General features: G+C 40.5%; 1 protein-coding gene across 3 annotated transcripts in view; it reads left to right on the top strand.

The window, feature by feature from the left end:
* The window catches only part of gna11a (guanine nucleotide binding protein (G protein), alpha 11a (Gq class)), a 36,923-nt gene that overhangs the window by 11,648 nt on the left and 11,327 nt on the right, over nucleotides 1-13,948 (top strand). Inside the window, exons 2-5 of one of the 3 annotated variants that reach the window (XM_079806996.1) lie at nucleotides 4,822-5,006; nucleotides 5,371-5,525; nucleotides 10,691-10,819; nucleotides 11,199-11,327. In XM_079806996.1, coding sequence (XP_079663122.1) covers nucleotides 4,822-5,006; nucleotides 5,371-5,525; nucleotides 10,691-10,819; nucleotides 11,199-11,327 — 598 coding nt within the window. The remainder of the gene's footprint in view (nucleotides 1-4,821; nucleotides 5,007-5,370; nucleotides 5,526-10,690; nucleotides 10,820-11,198; nucleotides 11,328-13,948) is intronic. The other 2 variants (XM_079806998.1, XM_079806997.1) reach the window with 2 other exon arrangements.

Consider the following 13,948-nt stretch of genomic DNA (forward strand, 5'->3'; position numbering starts at 1 on the left):
AAAATTGTATGTCTTCTCTGAGGAAGTTGATTGTGTGGGCGAAGTTCTTTTTTATTCCAATATATGATTTTCATATACCAACTGAAAAGGTCTGCATAACCCATATTACTATTACTGTACAATAATGATTATGCAGTTCAGGCAGTATGATGTTAGTGTAGAAAAAGTGTAAAGATGACCAATAAAGCATATTAATAATTATATTAAAACCCATTATTATTAATAATAATAATAATAATAATAATAATAATAATAAAGTATAAAAGATAGCACCCCCCAAAAAACAGTAATAAAGTTACCATTTATTACTAAATTAATTTATTATTATTATTATTACTATTATTATTATTATTGACAGAACTAAGATCACTAGATGCGTATTGGTACCAGAAAGCATTTAATAAGCCAAATTGGCATTAGCAAATATTGATTAGTTAATTGTTTTGTAAAAAATGTCTACACTTCTTAAATGAATAAATAACATTACAAATCCACACTTAATAACAGCCTTTCAAAACTTTAAAAGACAGTGCCACAACAAACAAATAAATATATTTATCATTATTATTATTAGGGCTGTGGGATATTGAAGAAAAATGCGATATGCGATATCCTTGTTAAAGCTGCAGTCCGTAACTTTTTTGGGTTAAAAATTATTCAAAATAAATTTGAGCAAGTTCATAACCAGCTGGTGTTCAATACTATCTGCTTACCTTAGCTTGATTCACAACGGTAAGCTTGTAGTAATGTTTTTAATTCCAGTGGTACTGGTGGATTTCCACGGGAAATTCAAGCATGTCTTTGCGTCATTACGTCATATCTGTACACATAAAGAAGGTGTCCCGGCTAGTAGGCTATATTGCCTGTGAGGATGTTGGAGGTGGAGATTTATAGCCTTTTCTCACAGCACTTGATATAATTAAACGTTTCAATTTGATGGCGGATCCAGAAAGGTTCAACCACAATCACCAGTGACAACCGGAGATTCACCCGTTGTAAAATACAATAGACTTCACTTCAGACTTTCAGGGTGCGTCTGAATCAGCTCACTAGTTGCTCGCGGGCACAGTCGGCATCTCTCGCGGGCACAGTCGGCATCTCTCGCGGGCACAGTCGGCATCTCTCTCGGGCACAGTCGGCATCTCTCTCGGGCACAGTCGGCATCTCTCGCGGACACAGTCGGCATCTCTCTCGGGCACACTCGGCATCTCTCTCGCGGGCACACTCGGCATCTCTCTCGCGGGCACACTCGGCATCCCTCTCGCGGGCACAGTCGGCATCTCTCTCGGGCACACTCGGCATCTCTCTCGCGGGCACACTCGGCATCCCTCTCGCGGGCACACTCGGCATCCCTCTCGCGGGCACACTCGGCATCCCTCTCGCGGGCACACTCGGCATCCCTCTCGCGGGCACACTCGGCATCCCTCTCGCGGGCACACTCGGCATCCCTCTCGCGGGCACACTCGGCATCCCTCTCGCGGGCACACTCGGCATCCCTCTCGCGGGCACACTCGGCATCCCTCTCGCGGGCACACTCGGCATCCCTCTCGCGGGCACACTCGGCATCCCTCTCGCGGGCACACTCGGCATCCCTCTCGCGGGCACACTCGGCATCCCTCTCGCGGGCACACTCGGCATCCCTCTCGCGGGCACACTCGGCATCCCTCTCGCGGGCACACTCGGCATCTCTCTCGCGGGCACACTCGGCATCTCTCTCGCGGGCACACTCGGCATCCCTCTCGCGGGCACAGTCGGCATCTCTCTCGGGCACACTCGGCATCTCTCTCGCGGGCACACTCGGCATCCCTCTCGCGGGCACACTCGGCATCCCTCTCGCGGGCACACTCGGCATCCCTCTCGCGGGCACACTCGGCATCCCTCTCGCGGGCACACTCGGCATCCCTCTCGCGGGCACACTCGGCATCCCTCTCGCGGGCACACTCGGCATCCCTCTCGCGGGCACACTCGGCATCCCTCTCGCGGGCACACTCGGCATCCCTCTCGCGGGCACACTCGGCATCCCTCTCGCGGGCACACTCGGCATCTCTCTCGCGGGCACACTCGGCATCTCTTTCGCGGGCACACTCGGCATCTCTCTCGCGAGAAACATTGGATTCCTCCGCGCTGTGCCAAATCACGTAATGTTAATAATTCCGCGAATAACTGCAATTGCAGATTTCGAACAGATGGCGACAAAGAGGAAAAACTACGGACTGCAGCTTTAAAATAATGCGATATTCGATATACGATACAATATTGTTTTAAGTGTGTAAAATCTATTTCTTTCCCCAACTGATATCCTTCACTTAAAGCATAACCGACTGTGATTACTCATCAAGACAGCCATTTTGACATAACTGTGTGTGTATTTGACAGTTCGAGTGTGTAACAAGACACGAAAAAAAGAACGGCTTGTGCCCACGTTTCGGTGTGTGTCAGACAGCGCGAGACTGCAAGGAGTTGTTTTTCGCAAGTTATTGCGTTTAATAACTCTTTTTAACGTCAAGCAAGTCACATAAGTAACAGTCGCATGCCCAGTCTATTCTCTGCTATATGCATCAACCTAAAACGTACACTTTTTGCAATGTTGAAGTAGCCTATTAAAATCATTCAGATATTGCGTGCCATTGCGATATGTACATTTGCGATATTTCGATATATTGCGCAGCCCTAATTATTATTATATTAAAATCAAATGTATCTTAATATTAATAATAAAGTAGTGTTAGGGTGCTTTCACACATGGTTCGATTTTCCTGGACAGAACCCTCCCCCTGCCCCCGCTGGACTGTGTTCATATTATATTGGTTGGGTCCGAACCGGGGTGCGTTTGCGTCATCAAAGCAGCTGCTGTTTACCCCGTTGCTTGGTAACGACGGCGAGCGAGAAGATGGCAAATTGCATAGCGTTGCTCACCTCACTTTTATATTTTTGTTTTTGAACTGTTGGTTTTGTTACCAAAGCTCACTTGTGTCTATCTGCCGCAAATGTACTACAAATGCTCTAAAGAATGCTGAAGACTAACAGAAATGAGATGTACAGCTCTTTACTTGCAGTACGTCAGTCACGCTCGCCAGGAAAATGAGTAAAACACATTTTTATCAAATCATAAGTCATTGATAGTAGTTCACTTCTATCAGCAGCGAACCGTACCGGAGTTCACATGAACCGAACCCCAGACCACCTTTTTAAGCAGGTGCGCACCCGAGTTTGGGAGACAGTGTTCACATCATCCAAACGAACCGAACTCTGACGCTAATCGAACCCGGGTGCACACCAAAAGTGCTAGTGTGAAAGCACCCTTAAACTGAACTAAAATCACTAGACACTTATTGGTATCAGAGAGCATTTAATAAGTCATGTTGACAAATACTGAAAAATATTATGTTCAAATTTTCTACACTTAAAGCTGCAATATGTAAAAAAATTTCAGTAAAATATCCAACAACTATTAGACCAGTGTTATATATATTTTTTCAGTTGAGTACTTACAATATCCCAAATTTTTCCAACTATTTGTAAATCGTGAGGAAAATTGCCATTTTACGTGTGAGGTAGTCGCCTGTCGATTGCGTCATATCTGCGTTACCCTCGGTTTTATTTTGCTGAAACGCTTTACTCTTGTGCAGTGTGCAACAAGTGTCATAGCAGCCGCCGAGCGAATGCACAGAGTAACGTCATAACATAATTTTCAACACACTCCGGTGTATCTAATATGATAAACAGAGCTGCGTTACCTCATACTCATGGACCGGAAAAGCGGAAATGGTGTTTCACACAACACTCGTGCCTGTGTTGTGGCACAATATATACTACAGTACTACAGTATATATTGTGCCACTATATATACTGTATACTACAGTAATGTTAAAAATTGCATCCATGAACATGATTTCTGCCCGAGTCCTATCCCGATTATTTTCCACCGGCTGTGAGGTCATCAAACCACGCCTCTGTTTTGAATAGGTGACCTCTTAGCGGACCCAAAAGTTACATAGTGCACCTTTTTAAATTAAATTAAATAAAAAAATAAACATACACACATTAAATAAGTCTTTCAAAAGTATAACATATCTTGTTTGATATACATATATAAATAAATAAAAATACGCATCAAATATTGTTATTAAATATGTTGGCTAATTGTTTTCTAGTACCAGTTATCTTGCATGCGTTTAATTACCAAATTTGAATCGGTTATACCTTTTTGAAAGACTAGTTTAAATTATTAAATGTGTGTATGTTTATTATTAATTATACATTTTATTTGATTTGTGTAGAGAATTTGTACAAAACAATGTTTTTCAGTATTGGTCAACATGGCTTCTAATAACATGGCTTTCTGATACCAATAAGTTTTTAATGATTTTGTTATTTTTAACCCATTACTATATATTAAAATCAAATGTACAATAATAGTAATACATGTTGTAATAATAATACATGTATTGTAGTTTGTTTTATCTGTTTGTCTTTTATGCTTTTGAAAGGCTGTTATTAAATGTGTATGTGTAATGTTATTTATTAAAATACAAAACGATTAACTAATCAATATTTGCCAATATTATTTATTAAATGCTTTCTGGTACCAATAAGAGTCTAGTGATCGTAGTTCTGTCAATAATAATAAATGAATGTAATAATAATGGAAAATATATTAGGTTTTTTTGGGGTGCTATATTTTATACTTTTTTATTAATAATAATGTTTTATTAATGTAGTAATTTTATGCCGTAAAGTATTGATTTACTCTGATAACAGAGGCTGAAAAAAAGCCAAAATATTATCTAACCCTATGTTTTTTTTCTTCTCTCTCTTCAGGCACGGGAGAGAGCGGCAAGAGTACGTTCATCAAACAGATGCGCATCATTCACGGGACAGGCTACACCGACGAGGACAAGCGTGGCTTCACCAAACTCGTCTACCAGAACATCTTCACCTCCATGCAGGCCATGATCCGTGCCACCGAGCACCTCAAGATCCCATTCAAATACGAAGATAACAAGGTGACAATCCCTGGCTGTCACTGCGCTGTAATCATCTCTTTGATGCCCAGAGTGCACGTCGAGATGCAAATCAAACCCAGATAGGCCATAAACGTGGTTATAAAAAGCAATACAAGCCTCACTTGTAAATTTTATGGCCGTCACACCATGGTCAGCTGTCTTTCTTCTGCGCAGGATTACGAGTTAATTATTCTCATGTTTTGGTTTTAAAGAATCAGTTAATATTTCCTGAAGAAGATCCTTAAACTTTAACTCGACAACTTGTGACCTACTTGGTTCTAAACCCCTCTGGAAGTCATTAGTATTACACAGCCATTAAGTCATAAACTTGGCTGTTTACTGTGTACCGTGTCTTTATCCACAGTCCAACGCTCTGCTGGTGCGAGATGTCGATGTGGAGAAGGTTTGCTCCTTCGAACAGCCCTATGTCAACGCAATAAAGATGCTCTGGGCGGATCCAGGCATCCAGGAAGCCTACGACCGCAGGCGAGAGTACCAGCTCTCCGACTCCACTAAATAGTAAGTGTGTGCTGTTATTAGCCATTAGCTCCCTTTAACTTCATTCCTTTTAAATGAGTTGTTGAATGCTTTGTCTTTACTTGTGGTCAGTTAGAAGCTTATTTCTTTTCAGACATGTCATACATGTATAAATGCAGTTTTAAAGGGTTAGTTGACCCAAAAATGAAAATTCTGTCATTAATTTCTCACCCTCATGTCGTTCCAAACCCGTAAGACCTTCCTTCATCTTCAGGACACAAATTAAGATATTTTTGATTAAATCCGAGAGCTCTCTGACCCCTCTGTAGACAGCAATTTAATTAACACTTTCAAGGTCAAGAAAGGTCCTTGTGACTCCAGTGGTTCAACCTTAATTTTATGAAGCGACAAGAATACTATTAATGTCTTTACTACCTTTCTGGGCCTTGAAAGTGTTAATTAAATGGTGGGGTCAGAGAGCTCTCGGATTTCTTAAAATATCTTCATTTGTGTTCCGAAGATAAACAAAGGTCTTACGGGTTTGCAACGACATGAGGGTGAGGAATTAATAACCCGTTCACACCAAGAACGATAACTATAACAATAACAATAGCTATATTAGCATCCACATCAACAAGCGGTTATGTTCTGTTTATTAGAAGCGCACACTTCAGTTATGTTGCCTGCCACTTTAAATGGTCGAGGTCTTTAAAGTCAATTGGATTCTGATTGGCTGTCAATATTTGAAGGTTCATCAGCTTAAATAATTCTGAAAGTGATTTCAAAGATATCGCTCCTTTGTGTTATTATAGACTTACCTACTAAGATGATTATTCACTAAAACTGTATCTTTATAATTATCATCTTTGGTGTGAACGTCCCTTTACAATACAGTAATATAATTGGCATAATTAGTTTGGTACACCCACATGGAATCTACGTTCTTGCTAAAAAGTCCCAAAATGTTACACCCCCCCCCCCCCCCCCCCCCGTAGAACACAAAAGAAGATATTGTGAAGAACGTTTAAGCTGCTCTTTTTTTATACAGTGAAAGCTCCAAGATATGCCATAGAAGTGGCCCATTCTGAGCATTGTCTTCTGAATTCATACGATATCTCTGTGAAAGAAACCAACTGAAATGTAATATCATACGGTCCGGTCACTTCACTTTTTCATTCTATTGGCTTCGATCATAGACCGTAAAAAAATATGGACGACGCGACTTCATTGACTTCCGCTGACCATAGTTGAAGCTTTCATAGGCCCGCTCACGGCGCTGACATCTTGGGATCGAGTCTGCGCAGTAGCGTTCTCGGGACCGGAGTTGCGCAGTAGAGAACAGGAAGTAGAGGCGCGATTTTCAAAAGCCCGCCCACACTCTCGCAGATGCAGAATAATTCATTGTGTTGGTGTGAAATAAACAGTTATGGAAATGTAGAAATTAAAGCTAAAGCTCCAATCTCCTCCCAAAAATCCCGAAAAAAGTCTGTTAGTGCCTCATTGACAACTTCACTCAGAGAAGCCATCAATCTCAGCTGTCAATCATGACGTCACACCCCCCGTTTTTATAGCATCAAATAACTCACTAAAACTAAACTTATTTAAAAAACGAACACTTGAAATGAAATTATCGTAATAAAAACTGCCTAAAATGACAGAAACCATCTTTAGGAAACTATTATTTGAAGTGTAATTGAATTGTTTAGTGTGTCTCGCGTCCATTCAAATACATGGAGGGGTGGGGTTTAGGAGCTATACTAGGACCAGCCACCAGGGGGCGATCGAGGCGCGGAAGCTTCAATTTCTGACAGGAGCACTGCAGGCTTGGCTTCGATCTATATGCATGCTAATACAGGAGACGGGAAACCAGTCATGCGAATTAGCTGTAGGGCTGTGCGATATTGGAAAAAAATGCGATATGCGATATCCTTGTATCCAATATACGATATTGCTTTAAGTATGTAAAATCTATTTCTTTCCCCAACTGATATCGTTCACTTAAAGCATAACCGATTGTGTTTACATGAATACTCATCAAGACAGCTATTTTGTCATAACTGTGTGTGTATTTGACCGTTCGAATGTGTAACAAGACACGGAAAAAAAGAACGGCTTGTACGCACGTTTCGGTGTGTGTGCCAGACAGCAGACAGCACGAGACTGCAAGGAGTTGTTTTTCGCAAGTTATTGTGTTTAATAACTCTTTTTAACGTCAAGCAAGTCACATAAGTAACAGTCGTGTGCCCAGTCTATTCTCTGCTATATGCGTCGACCTAAAACGTACACTTTTCACAATGTTGAAGTAGCCTTTTAAAATCATTCAGATATTGCGTGCCGTTGGGATATGCATATCGCGATATGTACATTTGCGATATTTCGATATATTGTGCAGCCCTTATTAGCTGCGTTCCAAAGTTTGGAGAATTCGGATCATGTGAAAACGTGTGACCAATAGAAGATTGATACGTCAGTTTTCGTGACCTTTTAGCTGAACTGAAAGAATGCAAACTTAAAATACACAGGATTGTAGTGTTGCAGTAAAGTAGATTGCATGTTTTTTACATTTATGGATATATTATACATTGTATTGTTTTTTTAAAAAGAGTGTCACGTCATGTTTCGACCATTGGAAATATGCAGAAATTGAATAAAGTTATCAAACCGTCTGCTCTGCATAAATAATAAATTCAATATTAATCCTTAATAAAGCTACAATTTAAAAGTTACCTTTGTTCTTTGATTGACATTAACAGACATCACATTCACAACAACAAAGGTTTATTAGGCTGCTGTCACTTTAAGATTTGCCGCACATGGTGCGGACTTGAATCTCATATTGTTTGTTCAAGCACAAAAGATAACGCCCGTTTCACACATAATCCGTTTGCAGTGCGTATTTTTTCCGTACCCATGTTAACGGATTACAGCTTTCGCACTGCACGCGGATGCTGTCCGTCTGTCCGTTCCAGGTGCGGTGCGTCTGCAGCAGTGCGGCGATCGTTTCAGTACCGAGTCTATTTTTTGCTGTGCTGCACTGCTGAATTAAAGAGACAGCACATTGTTCACATTAAAATAAACATGTACTGACGCGAAAATCTAGTAATTTTACCACAGATGCATATAATTTAAAATATACTGTTTCAAAGTCAACACATGGCTTTTTTTTCTCGGGTAAAGCAAGGAAACGACACCTTGTCTGGCATTTAGGTAAAAAATTTGAAATAATGGATAGCACTCGTACGTTCTTGGAGGTGGAAAAACAAAGGTCTTTATGACCTGCTTTTAAAAGGGTTTAAAAACGAAAGAAAAGACGAGAGTCGGCTGTTTTTGTATATCCTATTGTAAGTTTCTAATTTAAAATGTTTATAGGCTATAACCTATCTTTTAAAGGTTTGGCCACTTGTGTGAGCTAAATCAAAAGTACTATATAAATATAAAGTAATGAATTGAATAAAACGTTTAAATGTACTACGTTAAAACGTGACATCTATGAAATTGTAAACAAAGAGAATTGCAATTCTGACATGCCATGCTCAGTAACAACTTTTGGATTTTTTGGATGTTTGGTATACAACCGCGGATCAGTTGTGCACTGCAAACGCAGCATATATGAAAGCACAACAGCGCGTGCTGCTCCTGCACCGCAACACGCACCGCATACGCACCGCATACGGAGTATGTGTGAAACGGGCGTAACTCTATTCTGGCACGCGTCTTTCTGTGCGTTGTGTGTTTGTGTGTATCAGGACATTCACAGACAGCGTGCTCTCTTTTGTCTTGTCGTGCTTGCATGCATTTGCATGAATAAAAGCGTGATCGTATATAATGTAACGCCAGCCAAGTGATGACAGAAAAAACGGATTATGCGTTAAATAATTAACTGAAGTCGGCACCAACAGCCTCGTGAGCAGTGCACTGACATATAGCGCTGTTGCGTTTCGGGCGACCCGAGTTCGAGTCCCGGCTCGTGGACCTTTCCCGATCCCGTCCCCCTCTCTCTCTCCCACTTCGCTTCCTGTCTACCTACTGTCCTATCATAATAAATCTTAAAAAAATAATAATAATAATAATTAACTGAAAAAAAAATTGCATGCTAATTTTGACAGCACTAGTTACTACTAGTGTTTTCTCACTTAGTTTGGTTCGTTTATGTACTTATGAACATGGCAGTTGCACTCAAATCCACGTCAAAACAATTGGTCCAAGATTTTCAGGCCGAATGAAAACGATCTCTGGAGCGGTTCACGTCTGACCCAACGGACCAATATCTTTATGCATGATTCCAGCTCAAAATTATAAATTTACTAGAAAGAAAGCTGCAATGTTGTCAGACATAAACCCCTCACTTCTGACCAATGAGAGGATGGTTTACTCACATGTGTAGGGCCCTATGAAATCAGTTTTATTTTTCCCCAAATTCCGCTTTGTCCGTTTAATTTTTTCTGGATTTTTTTTTTTTTAATGCTAATATTATTTTAGTCATCAAAAATTACATGTTTAGGGCGCTGTTATTTAATTCTGTTTTAAGTTTTCTGGATTCTATTTTAATGGTTTAATTACATTTTAATAATCCAAAAAGCATGTCCAATTAAATAATAGAAACAAAAATTTAAAATATTTTAATTTCTATGAATTTTTTTTTCCCTCAGAAATTCTGGGTTGTTTTTCTGGCAATCAAATGAAGGCATAAAACATTAATTTAATGAATCTTTTAATCATATGAAAAAGAAAAAAAAATTATAAATTTGTATTGTTTTCCCCAAATATTTTTTTGGTCCAACAAAGTGCCGCAATACCGTCCGCGTTACAGTTTCCACATTGTGGAAATCATAGGGCCCTACATGTGATTTTATTAAAAGGTTTGTCAGAAAGCCGAACCAAGAAGAAAATGCAATAATATAACCATTTTAATCTTAAAAAGCAAGCTAACTACAGATCTGAAAATCCCCTTGACCCTCATTCTCACTCAAACTCATGTTTGAAGTGCTATTGACTCTAACGTGGCTCATAACCAAATGAGTCGGGGCAAGTTTGAATGGAAAAAAGAGCAGCGTATAAATCAAGACCGTTTTGGAATGATTAGGGGGCGAGTTTTTCAAAAACTGCCTAGAAATTATGAAAAGTTTGTGAATTCCATGTGGGTCTGCTTATGTAGTTCTGAATATGCACGTGTACATGCCTGTGTTTCTTACCGGTTTATCCCACAGTTACCTTAGCGATTTAGAGCGTATATCAACTTCGGGATACGTGCCCAGCCAGCAGGATGTGCTGAGGGTCCGAGTGCCCACTACTGGCATCATAGAGTATCCCTTTGACCTGGAGAATGTAATCTTCAGGTATCGCTAATCCACGGCACACCCTCACTGCCGCCGCTGTCTCCTGACCTTTAACCTGCTGCTGCAACTGCACTGCTGCCTTCCCTGATCGCATTCTCACACCCACCCGGGGCTCAGCCTTTGCTGTTGTTGTTTCTTTGCTACTCTTGAAGAGTTTTGTTTTTGGGTAACTCTGTAGAGATCGTCACCGGAGTAAGCAGAAGGTTGTGCCGTCGCATCCCAGGATCCTGAGCGGCATTCTCTCACTGCTTTTCCAAAGCTCTCAAGCTCTTAAAGGGATCTGCTGCCATGCTTTATTTTGTTTTCTTCTTTCTTCCCTCTCTCTCTCTCTCTCTCTCTCTCTCTCCCCCTCTCCCTCTCCGTGTCTCCTTGTCTCTAGCTATCTAAGCGATTTGGACCGTATCGCAGAGCCTTCGTATCTGCCGACCCAGCAAGACGTGCTTAGGGTTCGCATCCCTACCACAGGGATTATTGAATATCCCTTCGACTTGCAAAGCATCATTTTCAGGTAGATCATAATGTCGGCGAGGACTCCTCCCCCAGTTTGAATGTCTTCATGTTTGTAACATTTTGCAAATCAGTGCGTTGATCTGGTCCATTTCGGCCAGTTGAGAGTCGCTAAGTTCACCCACTTTCTGTGACGTTATTGGCTGTTAATGTCCTTCTAAGTCATTAACCTCTTTGCATCATTAACTTCATTAACATTCATCTATTTTTTTCTTTGTGTCTTTTTTTTTGTTGTTGCGTATGGAATTGAGCGGATTGTAGAAGGATTTGGGGTTCATCCTTTTTCTTTCTTTTTTGCAATCAAGTAAAAAATAGGTGAAATTAGTTTTTTTTGTTGTTGTTTTTTTTGTTTTAATGATAAAATGTATGTATTTAATATATTTAGCAGTATTTAAAAATCAGATTCATAAAACGGAAGTTTACACCTGGTGTTAAGATGCATTTTGGTCTATCGGATCATGCTAAATACAGGTGTAACCAGGGTCTACACCATTGAGCCTTTCGACCACTTCCAGAGGTAGTCGAAAACACATTTGACCAGATTGCTTTCACAGTGTTAGACGCTCATGTGGTCAAATACATTCAAACCTTCACAAAAGACCACCTACTGACCTAATGTGTAAACATTTTGGGAAGCGCGCTAGCCAGGCGGAATTTAAACTTTGACGGCTGAAGACCCAAGTTTGGTTTGAAAATGAAAAATGCACCAAGCACAATGTTCTCTCACCATTCCTGATTTCTAACATGCACTCAAAGCGTTTGGCCATGCGTCTGTCAGAGCAGAAATGAAAGCTGCTGCTCTGTGTTTTTCCGTCATCTCCTGTCATGTTCATATGTAAATTGCGCAAGCTCATTTCATCCATTAGATCGAAAGATCTGAAAAAACCCATACATTTACCCACCCATAGACCCTCCCCTCAAAGAAATCAGGACAGAAGGGGTTGAAAGTGGACAGGAGAGACGGATTAAAACAGGAATGTGTCTTCCTCATCTACTTGTGTTTGACCAAAAATCTTAATACCTGGTGTAAACAGGACCTTAAAGGGTTAGTTCACCTAAAAATTACAATTCTGTCATTAATTACTTACCCTCATGTCGTTGGGCACCCGTAAGACCTCCGTTCATCTTTGGAAGACAAATGAAGATATTTTAGTTGAAATCCGATGGCTCAGAAAGGCCTCCATTGGAACATGCACTCTCAAGACCCATAAAAGGTACTAAAGACGTCATTACAACGTCCATCTCACTACAGTGGTTTAATATTATATAGCGACAAGAATTAGTTTGTGCATTAGTTGTGCAAAAAAAAACCTAAAAAACGACTAGTATAGTGATGACCGATTTCAAAAAACTGCATCATGAAGCTTCGAAGTGTTATGAATCAGTGAGTCGATTCAGCGGTTCAGATCGCCAAAGTCACGTGATTTCAGCAGTTTGGCGGTTTGACACACGATCCAAATCATGATTCGACTCGCTGATTCATAACGCTTCGAAGCTTCATAATGCAGTGTTTTGAAATCGGTCATCACTATATAAGTCGTTATTTAGGTTTTTTTTGCGCACAAAAACTATTCTCGTCGCTTTATAATATTAATATTGAACCACTGTAGTGAGATGGACTTTGTAACGATGTCTTTAAGTCAAGTCAAGTCAAGTCAACTTTATTTATATAGTGCTTTTAACAATGCAGATTGTTTCAAAGCAGCTTTACAGTGTTAAACAGGAAAATAATGCAGCATAATTTTATTCAGCGTATAGCCATTCTGGAGAAAATGGTTGTCATCAGTTCATTTCAATTGTCACACAGTGACCGTGTGGGCTTTAGATCAGTAATTTAGTTTATATGGTTAATTTAGTTTAATAATTAGATTTATTTGGATATTTAGTTGAAAGTTAAGAAAAATGTAGTGTCCCCAAGTGAGCATGCCAAGCCAGAGGCAACAGTGGCAAGGAAACCAAAACCCCATCAGGTGACCTTATGGGGAAAAATAAACCTTGGGAGAAACCAGGCTCAGTCGGGGTGCCAGTTCTCCTCTGGCCAATTAACAAACAGCGTATGATTATTATCCTGGAAACTTTACAGGTCAGAGGTCATAATAGATCGGAATATTCGAAGGAACGGAGGCAACGCGCTGGAGACGGGTTTATTGAGGCTGATGTGTTGATTAAATAATTATTAAAGTGCAATATTCGAAAGATTGGAGGCAACACGCTGGAGACGGGTTTATTGAGGATGACATATACACAGACCAAAGACATGTAAACGAATCAAAAACAGGACATTCGACCCTACCAAAGACCGAATGCTCAAGCATACCCGTTTTCTCTCACCATAGTCGTGATGTTGCCATCACAGTACAGGCGTCAGAACCACGTCTCCTCACAACAGATCTTCGTTTGTGTGTGTGATGGAGGGATTTCTGCTGTTTTTTTGACTCCTTTGCACATTTTATAAGCTCTTCACGAGTTCTCAGCTGTTCAAAATGGTCATATGGAGGCTACGCACATACGACGAGAGCATTTAGCCCAGCACACAGCACTGTTTTGGATGTTCGGTATGTTCCGTCATGAAATGTACGTAATAAAAGCTGACCAATCAGGTTGTGAACATATCCCTAAGCC

The sequence above is a fragment of the Gobio gobio genome (assembly GCF_949357685.1).
Source record: "Gobio gobio genome assembly, chromosome: 24".
NCBI classification, from domain to species: Eukaryota; Metazoa; Chordata; class Actinopteri; order Cypriniformes; family Gobionidae; genus Gobio; species Gobio gobio.